This window comes from Cyrtonyx montezumae, unplaced genomic scaffold, assembly GCF_038088225.1.
Source record: "Cyrtonyx montezumae isolate F1298 unplaced genomic scaffold, pur_monq_1.0 scaffold_7, whole genome shotgun sequence".
In the NCBI taxonomy this organism is placed as follows: Eukaryota; Metazoa; Chordata; class Aves; order Galliformes; family Odontophoridae; genus Cyrtonyx; species Cyrtonyx montezumae.
Window position 1 is genome coordinate 15,682,941 of NW_027072078.1, and position 13,406 is coordinate 15,696,346.

Sequence of the window (13,406 nt, forward strand, 5' to 3'; positions counted from 1 at the left end):
AGCAGCCTTAAAAAAAAAAAACCCACGAGCATAAGTTACTCTTGGGTCCTAACCAGGTCAACTACAGATCACTGCAACCACGGCATAACTTCAGAAATAACTTGATTCTTCTTTCACCCACCCACATGGGACAGGAGTGGTTATTTCATATTTGCAGTACCATACATCCACTACCGAAACATGAGCTACTCATACTCAACACCAATTAAGCAGCGCAGGACTTACATGGATCATGTACTTCTGTACCATCATGAAGGAGACAGAGTTGGTTTCAGCGCTCATACATGGAGATACCATCACCTTCCCTACTGACAGAGGGAAAGTCTCTTATCAATGCTCTTCAGTAGTAGCTTACAGCTTAGATCCTTGATGAGACGCTCACTCATCACCCTTCAAGAGAGGATTAAAGTGCAACAAGCAAATTTCACACTTTGAAACATGACACACGTGGTCAGTGCAGACATAGAATCCTCTTGCTTACTGCTGGGCAGAAGGAGAGTGACTGTAACACCATTGTCCTCTTGTGCTTTGCCAATATGGGCTTCAGTTCAGCAATTCAGGCCAAGCCCTGTCCAATGGTCTGGCACCATCAGGAAATACTTGTCCATAGCTTCACAAAACCTGGTCCGGTACAGTTCTGGAGAGACCACAGTTGGCATCTTACCTAAAGCACAAGAGGTCAAAAGCAGTTAAAAATGGGCTAAAATATACACTGGAGTAAAAACAGTTTTCAAGTAAAATTAAAACAGTACATGGAAGAAGGCATACTGTACATAGGAATCATCAAGTATGGTTATTTATTTTTTATTTTTTATTTTTTAAACATTTGGGAAACAAATGAGATTAAGATCTGGATAGCTGATGCTGAATTGAAAGACATGAAGCTGCAGGAGCTATCTAGGCTTTTTACACTAGCCCTGATTGTTTTTCCTTCTCTCCAGTTTACATTTCTTTACAGTGTTTTTTTTTTCCAACAAAGATGTAAATCTCTCCCAGGAATAATGTCACTGCATGGCCACACTCTCTTCTCCAGACATCCAAGCAGTGAGACTCTGAAAGTTTCCCTTCCCTTCTTTTACAGTTTTCATATTAATACATAGCCAGTACTCAGAAATTCTGCATGAAAGATACTTCTCTCACTTCCACAAAGGAAACTCATCAGTTCCTCAAAATCTGGGTAGAAGTGGCCAATCATTTGGTAATGACTCCTCCAGTCTAAAATTCCAGATTATATTTGGTTTCCTGGACTCAGACAATCTCTTATGAAACTGGGCAGAAAAGGCTGTTGCTAGTATTTCTCTATATCTATTTTTCTATGAGCACTGGATAACTATGGAACAAAACAGAACAGTCTGGTAAGTAGATGACTATACCTCATTCTCAAGCATTAGAGTACTTACAAGAGTCTCATGAAAACAGAGAAATACATGATTTTTCTGAAAGTTTTGATTCCCTACCCTGCTCTACATAATTGAAAGTGCCATTTCACATGGAGGAACCTGCAGCTGTACTAGCACGGTTATGGGAAGATTCCAGCTAAATAAAAAGTAGACAGAATAAAAGCAAAGCTTTTGATTATAACTTACCTTGTCCTCCCAAGATGCCTGTTGACTTCACCACCATTTCAAGCTTTTTGTCCCAGGTAAAAGTGCGAATATAGTCTGTGGCAAGAAAAAAAATCCATACACAGACATGCCATATCTGCTATAACCCAAGTAGTGTTGTTCTAAAATGCATATATTTCTCCTCCAGCAGGGAAGAAAAAACAGTAGGCTTTCACGGCCAGAAGGACTCAAGTGCTCCCCCTAACAGCAGCTTCACTTTCCAGATTATTAATTGCATTTGGCTGGGGTGAATATCATAGCTCAAAAGCACATCAAGATAACAACCAACTCCTCCTACCTCTAAAAAGCAAAACAAAACAAGAAAGTGAAGTCACTAGCTGACTTTCATCCTAGAAACATATCAAAAGTCCCACTTTACTGGAACAGCTTCCATTACTTTTCTGCAGCTGCTAGCAGCATCAAAACTTGAACACCTATCCATTTAGTCTAATAGCATTCCTCATCAGTGCAGCCACCTGCAGGACTAATAACGGAAAGTAAACCGTTTCCTCTTTATGAAATGGAAGACTAGAAACACCATAAGTGACCCTGGAAATGAAGGCTGCAAGGAAAGAGTTCAGAAAGGTTTCCAAACCAGTTTTAGGAAAAATGTGCTTAATGATTACAAGCACACAAGTATTCTGGTCTGCAAAAGTGAAGATGAAGTTAATAACTTCCAAGATTTTTACACAGAACTAGCTTACCTGTCTAAAGATGGCACTCCACTTTCCAGTCACAAAATCAGAGAACGTGGCAAAGGAATTACCTGGTTTACACTCATTATCCAGGTCAGGATACATGATCACAAGTGATCTCAGAATATTTGATCTCCCGCTTCCATCCCTACTTCTCTCCTCACTGTTAGTTCCTACTTAGATCTGTTCCACAGAAGTTACTATTTAAATAGATATGTAAATATTATTGAACCTAACGTTGAAGATTAAACACATATGAAGACATACAAGTAATTCTACTTCCACTGGAGCCAAAGTAAGGTTAAACATCAACTTGATTGTTTCCTCACTACCTATAAGGCCCTAAGCATACCTTCCCCTAATGTTTCATAGATACACTCCCACTAATGCAAATGGTGCAAACTATACAAGAGATGGAAAAAAAAAATAAACTTCCTGCTTTCACTATGAATACTCATGACAGGTGAGGGAAGTATTCCAGCAGCTGGTAGACAAGCTTTCTTTACACACATCTCCGTGGTGATGGTGATACAGTTCTAAGAATATTGAAATCAGACAAAAGCAGTTTCACGAGCTGAAAGTGAGAAAAAGCAACAGGAACTTACCAATGATCCCAACAACCAGCTCATTGCTTGTATCATCACGACCCACCAGCAGGGAATAGTCTATGATGAGGTGACTGGAGAGGAATTGGGAATCACTGTGTATAGATGCTCTCAGCACAGCTTTGCAATGAGAACGGATGTACAGAGGGTTGTCCCGGACCATCTTCAGAAGGTTCTCATCCAGTAGGACTACATCACAGCTTTCTTTCCCTGTGTCTGTTTTAACATTTCTATTCCGGAGGGAGCCCTTTAGGTCAAAAACCTGTAAATGGAGAACAACACTACATTTTCCATGTTCTTCTGTAAGACTGAAGACTTCAACACACCTGCCTGCAGTGTTTGAGCAGGGATCACAACTCTTCCCTTCTCACTATTGGGAAGACAGCAAACAAAATTTAATACAACAAAAAATAACAGTTCTTTAAGTGATGAACAGCATGTAAGGCTACACAAAAGCTTTGTAACTTTAAATCTCAAATTTTAGGCAAGTAATAAAAAAGTAGTCTAACGTAAGGGAAAGTGTGTGCCTCTATTTTTAAATTGTATGGGCAAACTCAGTTTCCCAGCCAGCTTACAGACTCAAATGGTGACAAAAGCAAAAGTCACTGAAGAAGGAGGTAGGTCCCTGCTTCACGAACCATTTAACACAGATTTACAAGACAAGAGACAGACAACTGAATAGTTTATTTGACTGGAAAGTACCTAGCCCAGTGCTCTACTTGAAGCACATCCAGTTAGAGCAGGTTGTTCAAGTCAAGACTTGATTAACTCCAGGAAAAAAGTTCATAATCTTTATGCCCTTAAATACCCACAATTTTATGTCAGACACTAGGAGGAAAGGTAACATTTGATTCAATTTCCTTTTCAGCACCAACTCAGTATTTGAAGAGGACTTTCCCTGTCATTTTAGGGTCTCTAATCTACTGCCTCATAAAAGCCATTCTCCCTTAACTAAAGAGCAAGGCTGAATTCAGGACCTCATCTCACACACATGAAACGGTTCAGAGACAGAACAGTGAGTTTAAAGCATTATTATGTAATTTCCTTCACTATCTCCATATGTAAGGCTCTCCTTTTAAATACATCAGTATGTAACGTTACTTTTTTTAAGTGCTTTACAAAAAATTGTAGCATTCTGTTAACTGAATTGGTGTCATGGTTTTATGATTTTTGGTATTGGTACTCCAATCGGCAAGGCTCTCTCAGACATTAGATATACACAGACAAATAGGATTTAAAAACTAAATATGGCTCATTCAGATAGCTGTAAATGCAGTCTAGTCATCAAGTTACTGAGGATCACATGGCAAAAAACAGGCACTAACTGCCAACCTTCAGCATATGCAAAAGATAGTTACTATTAACCTGCTATTGCTCTCAGCCTGGAAATAGCTGAGTTCACTGCCTGAAAGAGCAGTGAAACAGAAGCTCTGTCACACATGCTCAAAACTCTCTTACCTGTGCCATTTTCCTTCCATAGAAAAGGTTTTCCATGACAAGCAGATCCAGTTTCTTCTCAGTGTTGTTCTGAGAGTTCTTGTACCCAATTCGATATACCCCAAGGATTTTGGCCAGTGCTGTGGGCTTCTGATTAAGAAAAGACATTAGGTAAGATCTCTGCATGCAGGCAACCCATCAAATTGGAGAAGTACCAGTGTGCATTACAGTTCAGAAGCTCCTGTGAAATTCCCACGTTTCATCTCAAAAACAACTCATACCCTCCACCAGATTTTCTTTTTGCTTAAATGAAAACAGTTAATGATGGGAACACCAACTAGTCCATAAAATAAAGAACACTGCCCAAAATAAAAGCACTTTTCAAAAATACCTTCTGCTGAACTGCATTAATGATGTAAGTAAAGTAGTGCGGAGCGAAGTCGAGGAATGACTGGACTTCCAGGCGAGGCATCTGCTTCAAGATGAATCTATCATCTGTATTAATATCAGACAGATGATATACAGTGAGTAACATTTTTTTTTCTTGTTTATGAAGTTCTTTACAACAGTCATGTGATTGAAACAGTTTGAAAGACCGCCATTCTTTTAAACTCTTAGCTACAGAAGATCATTTATAGAAATTCTTTTCTGGCTATATTCTAAATTTGAATCTGCTGGTATGTCAGAAAGAGACTGCCTAAGTTTGATTTAACTCCTGTTTTATAGGTTCCTTATGCATACAATAAAAGCTGCCTAAGGACCCTTCCATTCAAGACTTGCTCAAAGCAAGACATTAGAATCAGACACTATTGAAAAAAAGAAAAATAATCTTATTAACCAACTATGCCATGTGAGATAAGAAACTGTATCTTCAATAATCAGACTTTTCCCTAAAGTATACATTCTGCTCAACTGGGCTCCCTAGCTGCCACTACTGAAAACATAACTCCATTTCGTAAAGTGAAAAAAGCAAGAAAAGAAAAATCTAATTTTAAATTCTTCAGAACAATCCACTTACCTTTCCATTCCAATTAGCCACTTAACATTCAGCAACCCTCGGTAGTCAGAGATTACACAATATACAAATCATCACCAGCAATAAACAATACCCTCCAATTCTGAAAGATGAAGCAGCAGTTTTTACCTTCAGTCACATAGAATGCAGCCCCAGACTTGCCACCTCGTGCCTGCCAGGGCATCGAGTGAGAAAGGGAGCGGATGAAGTCCTCTTCACTGCTCCCCAGTATCACTTCACGCATCTTGTGAAACTCGCCAGCATAATAAATCCTGCAGTAGAACTTGGCATTTGCATCTGAAAACTCTGCAAGAAAAGTTCTTTCTCAATAACAGTACGTAATACTCACTAACCACCTGAAACGGCATCATATAAATCTCAAAGGGTCTCAAAAATATTACATTAACACCCTGCTCCAATATCTACTATACTTTGGACATTTAAATTCATACAATTTAAAGGCTTGCAGAAAAATCAACCTCCTTTAGGTTAGCTTACAGTATATGCCAAAGGGACGTGCACAGACGACAGCCCAAATGGAGGAAGAAGGCAGATCATGCAGTATTTTTGCATCAGACACGGACTAGAATAAGTAAAAATGGCATTACTTCGTTCTTAATTTTTTGTCCTTCCTGTCTTATACAGCTATGTAGGTAAATATAAAAACATGTAGAGTGCTATAAATAGGAGCAATCCACCTGAAGACTTTCATCGCATGCACAAAGAAAAATAATTTTGTCAGCTAAAAATTCAAGTTGTTACGTAAAAACTCACGGAGCTCCACATGGGGATTCACCAGCTGTTTCTTCTGTCCATCTCCTCCATCTACCTCATCTGAAAACATAAAGGACTTTTTCATTATTATCATCATTTAAAGAGCTACGCAAGATAATGCTTGCAAATTTGTATTATGAGAAAATTTCTTTCTTTTCTTCAAGAATACGTTGTCAACTACAGAACTAGAAGTATAGCTGTAATTATACATATGCTAGAAGGGCACTGATATTCCTGGGACACAAGTACAAATCTTCTCTTTGTTTTCTCTATTTGGTTATCATAAGTATGAATAAAAGTTAAACTGGAAGACAGCATGGGATGATACACTGAAGTCTATTTGTATCTAGACTACTCAATGTCCTTTTTCATACAGGGGTTTAACAGCCCCCATTTCTCTATTTCTCTTCTTGAAAAGCAAAGCAAAATCCTTAGGACAAATCTATATTTTGTGCCTCAGTCATCTGCTTTCACTGCATGACAAGATAGAAAAATGCTAAAACTGCTGAAAAAGTATGAGCTGGAATGTATTCTGAGGTTTTAAAGTTTGAATGAAGTTTGGAAGAATTAACACCTCAAAACAGAAGACAAACTGTACAACAGCAGTCTTGTACCTTGTGGCTCTGCTCCTTGGTTCTCTGCTCCCTCTTTACCCATCTGTCCAACCTGGTAATATGCACTGTCAGCACCACGTAAGGTCTCCTTCTTCTGGGAAGACAGGTCTGGGCTCTTTCCTCCCGTGCCACGAAAGAAAGACAAAACACTAGATGGTTTCTTTGCTACAGTGAAAAGAATAAAGAAGAAGGTATTGGCATTACCAGAAGCTGTTTAATAAAGGCTTGACTCATACAAGCATTCTCCATTCATTGTTCTGGAGGGGTGACATCACCCAGCAAACCTGCTATTCTTCAGGCAGCCAGAGTCAGCAGATTTAATGCCCTGAGTGACACTGTGCAATGTTGGAGTCACTCAAGAGAGCACACTTCAAAAGAACAACAAATAAAAACTCCAGTCACTGTTTTTGCTTGCTAGGGTAAAGCATCAACATTTCAAATGCAACAAATACAATTCAAAACAGGAGTTGTATGGCTGAAGCCATACAGTCATAGTTCAAGAAAATGGAGGAGGAGGAGGACTACAACACAGAAGCCCACCCCACTGGATGAATGGCATCCTGAAACCACAGAAAAACTGTGAGGACCTCCTTTTCCATTTAAAAATATTTGAACTGGTGTCATTTTAGACACGGTAGTGCTGAAGAGGTAAAAACATACAGGCACCATGCCCCACTAACAGAACATCTTAAGAATCAGAGAAAGTCATTATGGACAAAGACTTATAAAAAATACAATATATTCTACATCAAATGGCTACAAGTCACAATTTAAACACGTCAAAGCTCAACAAGCCCAGCTGAAAACAAGATGATAGTACTCAGACTGCATTTTCTATGTTATAACAACTTTCAAAGAGTTCAAACAAATAGAATGGACTCAAGTCTGAAATTGCTATCATACACATGATTTTGAAAATGTTCTTACGTTGTTCCAGTTCAGCAGCACGACTTGAAGGACCCATGTTAGCCTCAGGCAGGCGGACAGGGCTACCGCTCTTTGGTCTGCCATCTGACGTACTGAAAGGAAAACGTCACAGTAAAGAAACAAACACATATCTGAGACACTATTGCTTTACTCCTACAGTAAAGGGAAGGGGGTTGTGGCGAGGTGGGGGTCAGCCTCTTCTCCAATGCAACTAACAACAGGATGAGATGGAATGGCCTCAAGCTGTGATGCACAGATTCAGGTGGGATGTTAGGAAATACTTCTCCAAAAGAGCATCATGTGCTGCCTAGGGAGGTGGTGAAGTCAGTGACGCTGGAGATGTTCAAGAAACACTTAGATATTGTACTCAGGTACACGGTTTAGTGGGAAATACTGGTGATAGGTGGACATTTGGACCTGGATGATCTTGGAGATCATTTCCAACCTTGGTGGTTCTATAAGTCTAGTTACTTCTCCATGCCTAACAGCACATGCTGCTAAGGAAAAAGGATATTGTGTGGAGCGGTGATATACAGAACTCCCCAGTTATTCACCTCCTCTCTAAGAAAACCTCTCAGAGCTCCATAGCAACAGTTGGTTTCATCATCACAGGCAAATTAAACAAGGCTCAATGCATCCTACCACACATATGGTCAAGGGACCAGGTGAGGGAGCTAGCATAGCCAGATTCCATCAGAAAAGATCCTAACAGAAGCATATTCTCTGGGTCCTCCCTCATCCTAGTTTTGGCTTCTTTACAACAACCAACTTTGCTACTATAGTTTCCTCTGTATAACATTGTTCCTGCATCTAACCTGTTTGGTTGTAATCCTTCTTCAGAACCATTTTTTGGAGATGCTTTGGACAACTCATCCAGGGCATTTCTGTATTCCTTGCAACTGAAGGAGAAAAAGAATAAAGAGATAAAAATAAATAAGTAAAAAGTTATTATTTGCAAAACTCTGCTACAACAACTCAAAGATTCAGATCAGAGGCAGCAAACAAACCTACAGTAGGAAAGGCTTCTATCATTTTTCCTTACAAGGATTATTTCCTTTATGACAGCTGCTGCTTTAGAACACACTGTAGGAAAAATTCCCCCATTGTTGCTTCTGCAATTTAAGAATCAGCTACTCAAAGTCTACTGGCTGGTGCCAAGAAAGCTCCAAGGTTTACTGAAGTAGCTGAGCAGGAGCTGGTTTGACTGAAGGGGGGCAAGGGAGAGATTGTATTATAAATACACAATTGGTGTTCCTTAGTTCAGTTGCACTGTCTCCAGTCTAGAGAACTGAGCAAGCTTAATTCACAGTTCTTCCTCTAACAGTATTAGCTTCAATAGAACACAATAGTTAATTCCTTTTGCGTGGGCAGGAAAAGCCCAATATCCATCTGAAAGCTGGAAAACCTACATTCCATATCTCAGTAGTGTAAAAAGACAACTTCAGCTCTGTCAGAAACCTCTCAAAGCAGCTGAGTGACAAAACTGTCATGCTTGTTCCCTGCCATTAGGATTTAAATATTCCTTGCACAGAAAAGCTGTCAGAATACAACATAACAGACGAAGAGCAAGTAACACCAGTACCTGAGAGCAAAAGCTATGATGGAGCTTGGTTCTTTCTCACAGACTGCAATAGGTACACGTTCATGCTCATACATTAGGTAGTGCTTATCTGGGTCACTGGATGAAAATGAAATAGAAAGACTATTAGCAGACCACAGAAGTTCACAAAAAGGTTGATTTTTGGTCAAAACCCGACCTCTTCACTGCACTCCAGACACAAGCTGCAGATCTTAGCACAGAGCCAAAGCATCCCATATCAGCCTCTCCCAACAGACCCATCATAGCTACCTATATGGTTAAATATAACTGCTAATATGTTAGAGCAATCATCACAACAAGCAAGCTTCTAGTACCAGAGGACGAGCTCTAAGTTAAAGTCTATTTCTGTTTAGCAGCCACTGTTTCTAATAGCACTAAAACCTGCCAGTTTGCTTTAACTGTCCCCTAGCACAGCCTGTAGAGTGAAGGCAACTTCTTCTGAACAAGAAATTTAGCACAGAAACCTCTCCAAAGCCTTCTGAGTTTCCATCAGATTTTCTCTCACTTACCTAGTAGATTCTGTCATTTAACTTCTACCTCACTAGTTCGTGGCCTTCAGTACCTCAGGGTAGAATTTTAAACTCAGGCTGCCAAACATTAGGTTCACATCAAACAAGAAACACTACAACACATACAGACAGAGTAGCTGAAAAAACTTTCCAGCCTGCTCATTTTCACATGAGAAGGACTTGAGGGCACGTGCAGTAGCCATTGAACCTGACCTACACCCAGACAATGCCCATTTGAGTCCAACCCTTGGGAGAGGTCTGGAAGCAAAAACAAGAAGCAGGTATGTAGCTTTAGTTAAGTCTTCATCACAGAAAGACATTTCTGTTCCCTCCCTGAAGCAAGTTAGAAAGTACTGCTCTCTCTCCTCTTAAAAGAGTTCTGGAGCAACATGGCTACCAGGAAAAAGAGAATCTGATAAAAGGGTCAGGGTCATTGGTTTGAGTCTCACATTGGGCAGTGGGACGTGACCCAGCTGAGTGGGGAGTGGGGAGAGCCCACAAGTGTACAAGGGAATAATAGAAGAAGGATCTGGGCCATTAATAAGAAAAAGGGGCAAACTATGAGCACCTAGGAAAGGATATAACGTTTCTTGTTTTGAGGAAGATAATTGGTTTATTTGGATGCAAACCCAGGTAATGACTTAAATTATATACAAAGCAAAAGAAGCATGCATAGCTCCACCTACAATTTTACCAGGCTACTCGTTTGTACATCATGTGTACTAAACAGTACTTACAAGGGAAATGGAATGGGGTTATAGTTGTTCCCAGGCAATAAGTTAGCTAAAATAGCTTTCATAGTAGATTTCTCCTTCACTTGGCTGTCAGTAGATCCTAGTGAGTGTCCATCAAACACATCTGAAATAGAGATAAGTTCAGTCTGCATCACAGACTTTACACAGTATATTTGGAAGAAAGGTGGTAGACCACAGAGTAACCACATTTGTCATTTCCTAAATGGATCTCACACTTGCCACAGAGAAGGAAGAGAACTGAACAATACCTTCTGAGCTACTGGTTGTATCCTGTTCAGAAAGTGTGTTGGCACCAGTTAGCTGTTCAGATACAACCTCTGGAGGAGTGGGCAACTGAAGATGAGTGGAACCTGTGGAGCTCTGACTTGACAAAGTAGTCAGGAAACGATCTTCTGAAAGATCAAGGACAGAGGAAAGCATTTTATGTGGCTGTCAAGAGCAATATTGCGTGTCCTCAGGCCAAGGCATCACACCAGTGTCTACTTTCAAGAAGCTTTTTCTTAGAAAGTAGGTGGGAATTATCAGTGCAAAAGAACAAGCAGCTGATCAACATACACATAACCTCCTGAAGATGCATATACCTAAGCACCCAGTGCTTTCAACTCCCAGACTCAGTATGCCTCACAAGTAAGGAATCTCAGCACACACAATCACCTCAAGGAAAAGATGTATTTCCCAAATTCCACACAGATACTCAGTTATTTAGAAAGCTTCTGAGAACTTTTAAACAATATTCAGTTTCAAAAAAAAAAAAAAAAAACCAAACCCTGATAGTCAATTTAGGATCATTATAATTTCATACCACATTCAAATCTGTTTGTATTATAGCTGTAAGTTTACAGTTTGGCTTAATTCCATCCTGTGCAACGTCAAATCTGATACTTCAGAGAAACAGAGGCTCCCACACAGCCAGAGAAAGGGTTACAACAAACATGTTTTTGTATCTTAAGAAAAATATATAATGTACCTTTTTCTCCATTTTGCAGTGCTGGTGAAGCATTGCGTGGGGAAGCATCCATGCTGCTGATCTAGGAAGAATATCAGGTGATCAGTGTTTATGCTAGGGCTTTTTAAAGCTATATCCCTTCTTCTTTGTGGAACGCTTGCAAAAGCTGAGGTACTACAGCACAGCACTCCCTCCTACTGTTCTCAGCACATCACTGTCAGTATATGAAAGAAACAAAGCAACAGTAACCTAGCTTCACAAGATCATTTATGACTGCTATAATCTTTATATGCTGCTTTAAAGACAACACTCTTCCTCTATATAAGCTTACTTGTAGCTCACTGAAGGCTAAGCATGTTTTAATATTAATAAACGTTCGAAGCGAAAAGGACAAAGGCACGCGGCTGAGCAAATCCACAGTGTCACAAGGTTTCTTTACACATTTTGCTATATAGTTAAAAAAGATGACTTATGACTTAAACAAGATGACTTCACTCCTATCTAGGCATACCCTTGACAATGAACATAGCTTTAATGTCAGCATTCACTTTAACTATCCAGAAACACCAAACACAATAATATCCTATCTTCAGCCATCTTATTCCGTAGAACATAGATATTGATTTATGTCTTTATGATTTACGTCTTTAGAAGACAATTATGATGACACACCATTCAAATGTTTACAGATAAAAATTACACGATGTAGTACGAAAAGTTAACTGATTATTACAGTGAACTGAAGTTGAACTTTTGACAATTGTGCTTCCCTACAACAAATGTTTAAGTAATGTCCTGCCTGCTGCTTGTACCTTGCTTTCTTCACCCTGCCTCAGTCTTCCAGGGCTGGGTGGTACTGAGGGGCGTTTTCTCCCTTTCTCTTGCTGGAAAAGATCCTGCAATCTTAAAAAATAAAAATAAAATAACAAAATAAAATAAAAATAAACTCAAAACATAGGTCATACCTATTAGCTCTAAGAGAGAAAAATTGTTTCTCCATATTAGAATACATCCAAGCACGCCTTCACAAACCTTTATCATAACTAAGATGACTGCTAATATGTGCTGAAGCTGTGTATCAAATGGTCAAATGGCCCAAGACAAAATGCCTTCCTCATGCCTTGATTAGCACTACAGCAACAAGAGACGCTGCAAATACCACATCTCAGATGCTCTGCAGTATGAGAGAGCAAAGTCTTCAAAAGAACAGAAAAATAAGTCCTCTTCAGCATTTCATTTATAGCATGTGCCCACCTGAGACCATTTCACCCAATTGCTTTTACATGCTTCTGTCTTCCACCTTTGTTCAAATGACACTTTTCCTCCTCAGATGAAAGTTGAGCTTAACAAAATCATACAGCCTTTAACAATTTTCTGTTCCAGTCAACCAGCTATTAAATGGTACTCAGCACAAGCTGTCGTAACACCTTCTGTATAGCAATTGTGCTAGAGGGAGAAAAAGTACAGAACTTCTTCCCTTATAGAACCAGCACAGTACTGATGTTTCTCACTATTTCAGTATTTGTCCTCTTACCTATTATTCCAGGCTTGTAGCATTTCACAAAGTCCCTGCTTTTTAGCAATCAGAGACTCAAAAACAGACTGTAGCTGTTGAGGTGTGTCCAGTGATGATGAAAGCAGCCTTGCCTGAATCTTCTCAGTCCAATTTCGGAATTCCCCCTCTTCCATCTGCCAAAACAAAAATAGTCTGCATTCTGTCACATGACATAATGTTTGGTCCACGCGGCTTCTCCACACACTATGAAGTCTACACTCTGCTAATGTAGAAGCAGCCCGTTACCTCCTTTTGTGCAAACAGATCTTCCATTTTCTCTTCCCTCGTTTTACTGAAAGTGTCAGTTTTCAGAGAAGCAAGGCGATCATCAACAGCAAGGTATACTTGTGACACCCTGAAGACACAGATA

General features: G+C 39.7%; 1 protein-coding gene across 4 annotated transcripts in view; it reads right to left on the reverse strand.

Moving 5' to 3' along the window:
• Positions 1-508: 508 nt before the first annotated feature.
• The window catches only part of PIKFYVE (phosphoinositide kinase, FYVE-type zinc finger containing), a 55,676-nt gene continuing 42,778 nt past the window's right edge, over positions 509-13,406 (reverse strand). For 2 of the 4 annotated variants that reach the window (XM_065751142.1, XM_065751145.1), the window contains 18 exons: positions 13,283-13,391; positions 13,016-13,170; positions 12,294-12,384; positions 11,503-11,563; positions 10,784-10,927; positions 10,518-10,638; positions 9,907-10,038; positions 9,254-9,349; positions 8,487-8,570; positions 7,672-7,763; positions 6,745-6,909; positions 6,131-6,190; positions 5,486-5,662; positions 4,733-4,836; positions 4,363-4,491; positions 2,905-3,166; positions 1,587-1,661; positions 509-664 (listed from right to left, as the gene is read on the reverse strand). In XM_065751142.1, the coding sequence (XP_065607214.1) occupies positions 549-664; positions 1,587-1,661; positions 2,905-3,166; positions 4,363-4,491; positions 4,733-4,836; positions 5,486-5,662; positions 6,131-6,190; positions 6,745-6,909; positions 7,672-7,763; positions 8,487-8,570; positions 9,254-9,349; positions 9,907-10,038; positions 10,518-10,638; positions 10,784-10,927; positions 11,503-11,563; positions 12,294-12,384; positions 13,016-13,170; positions 13,283-13,391 (2,173 nt within the window). In that variant the 3' untranslated portion in view covers positions 509-548. The remainder of the gene's footprint in view (positions 665-1,586; positions 1,662-2,904; positions 3,167-4,362; positions 4,492-4,732; positions 4,837-5,485; positions 5,663-6,130; positions 6,191-6,744; positions 6,910-7,671; positions 7,764-8,486; positions 8,571-9,253; positions 9,350-9,906; positions 10,039-10,517; positions 10,639-10,783; positions 10,928-11,502; positions 11,564-12,293; positions 12,385-13,015; positions 13,171-13,282; positions 13,392-13,406) is intronic. The other 2 variants (XM_065751143.1, XM_065751144.1) reach the window with 2 other exon arrangements.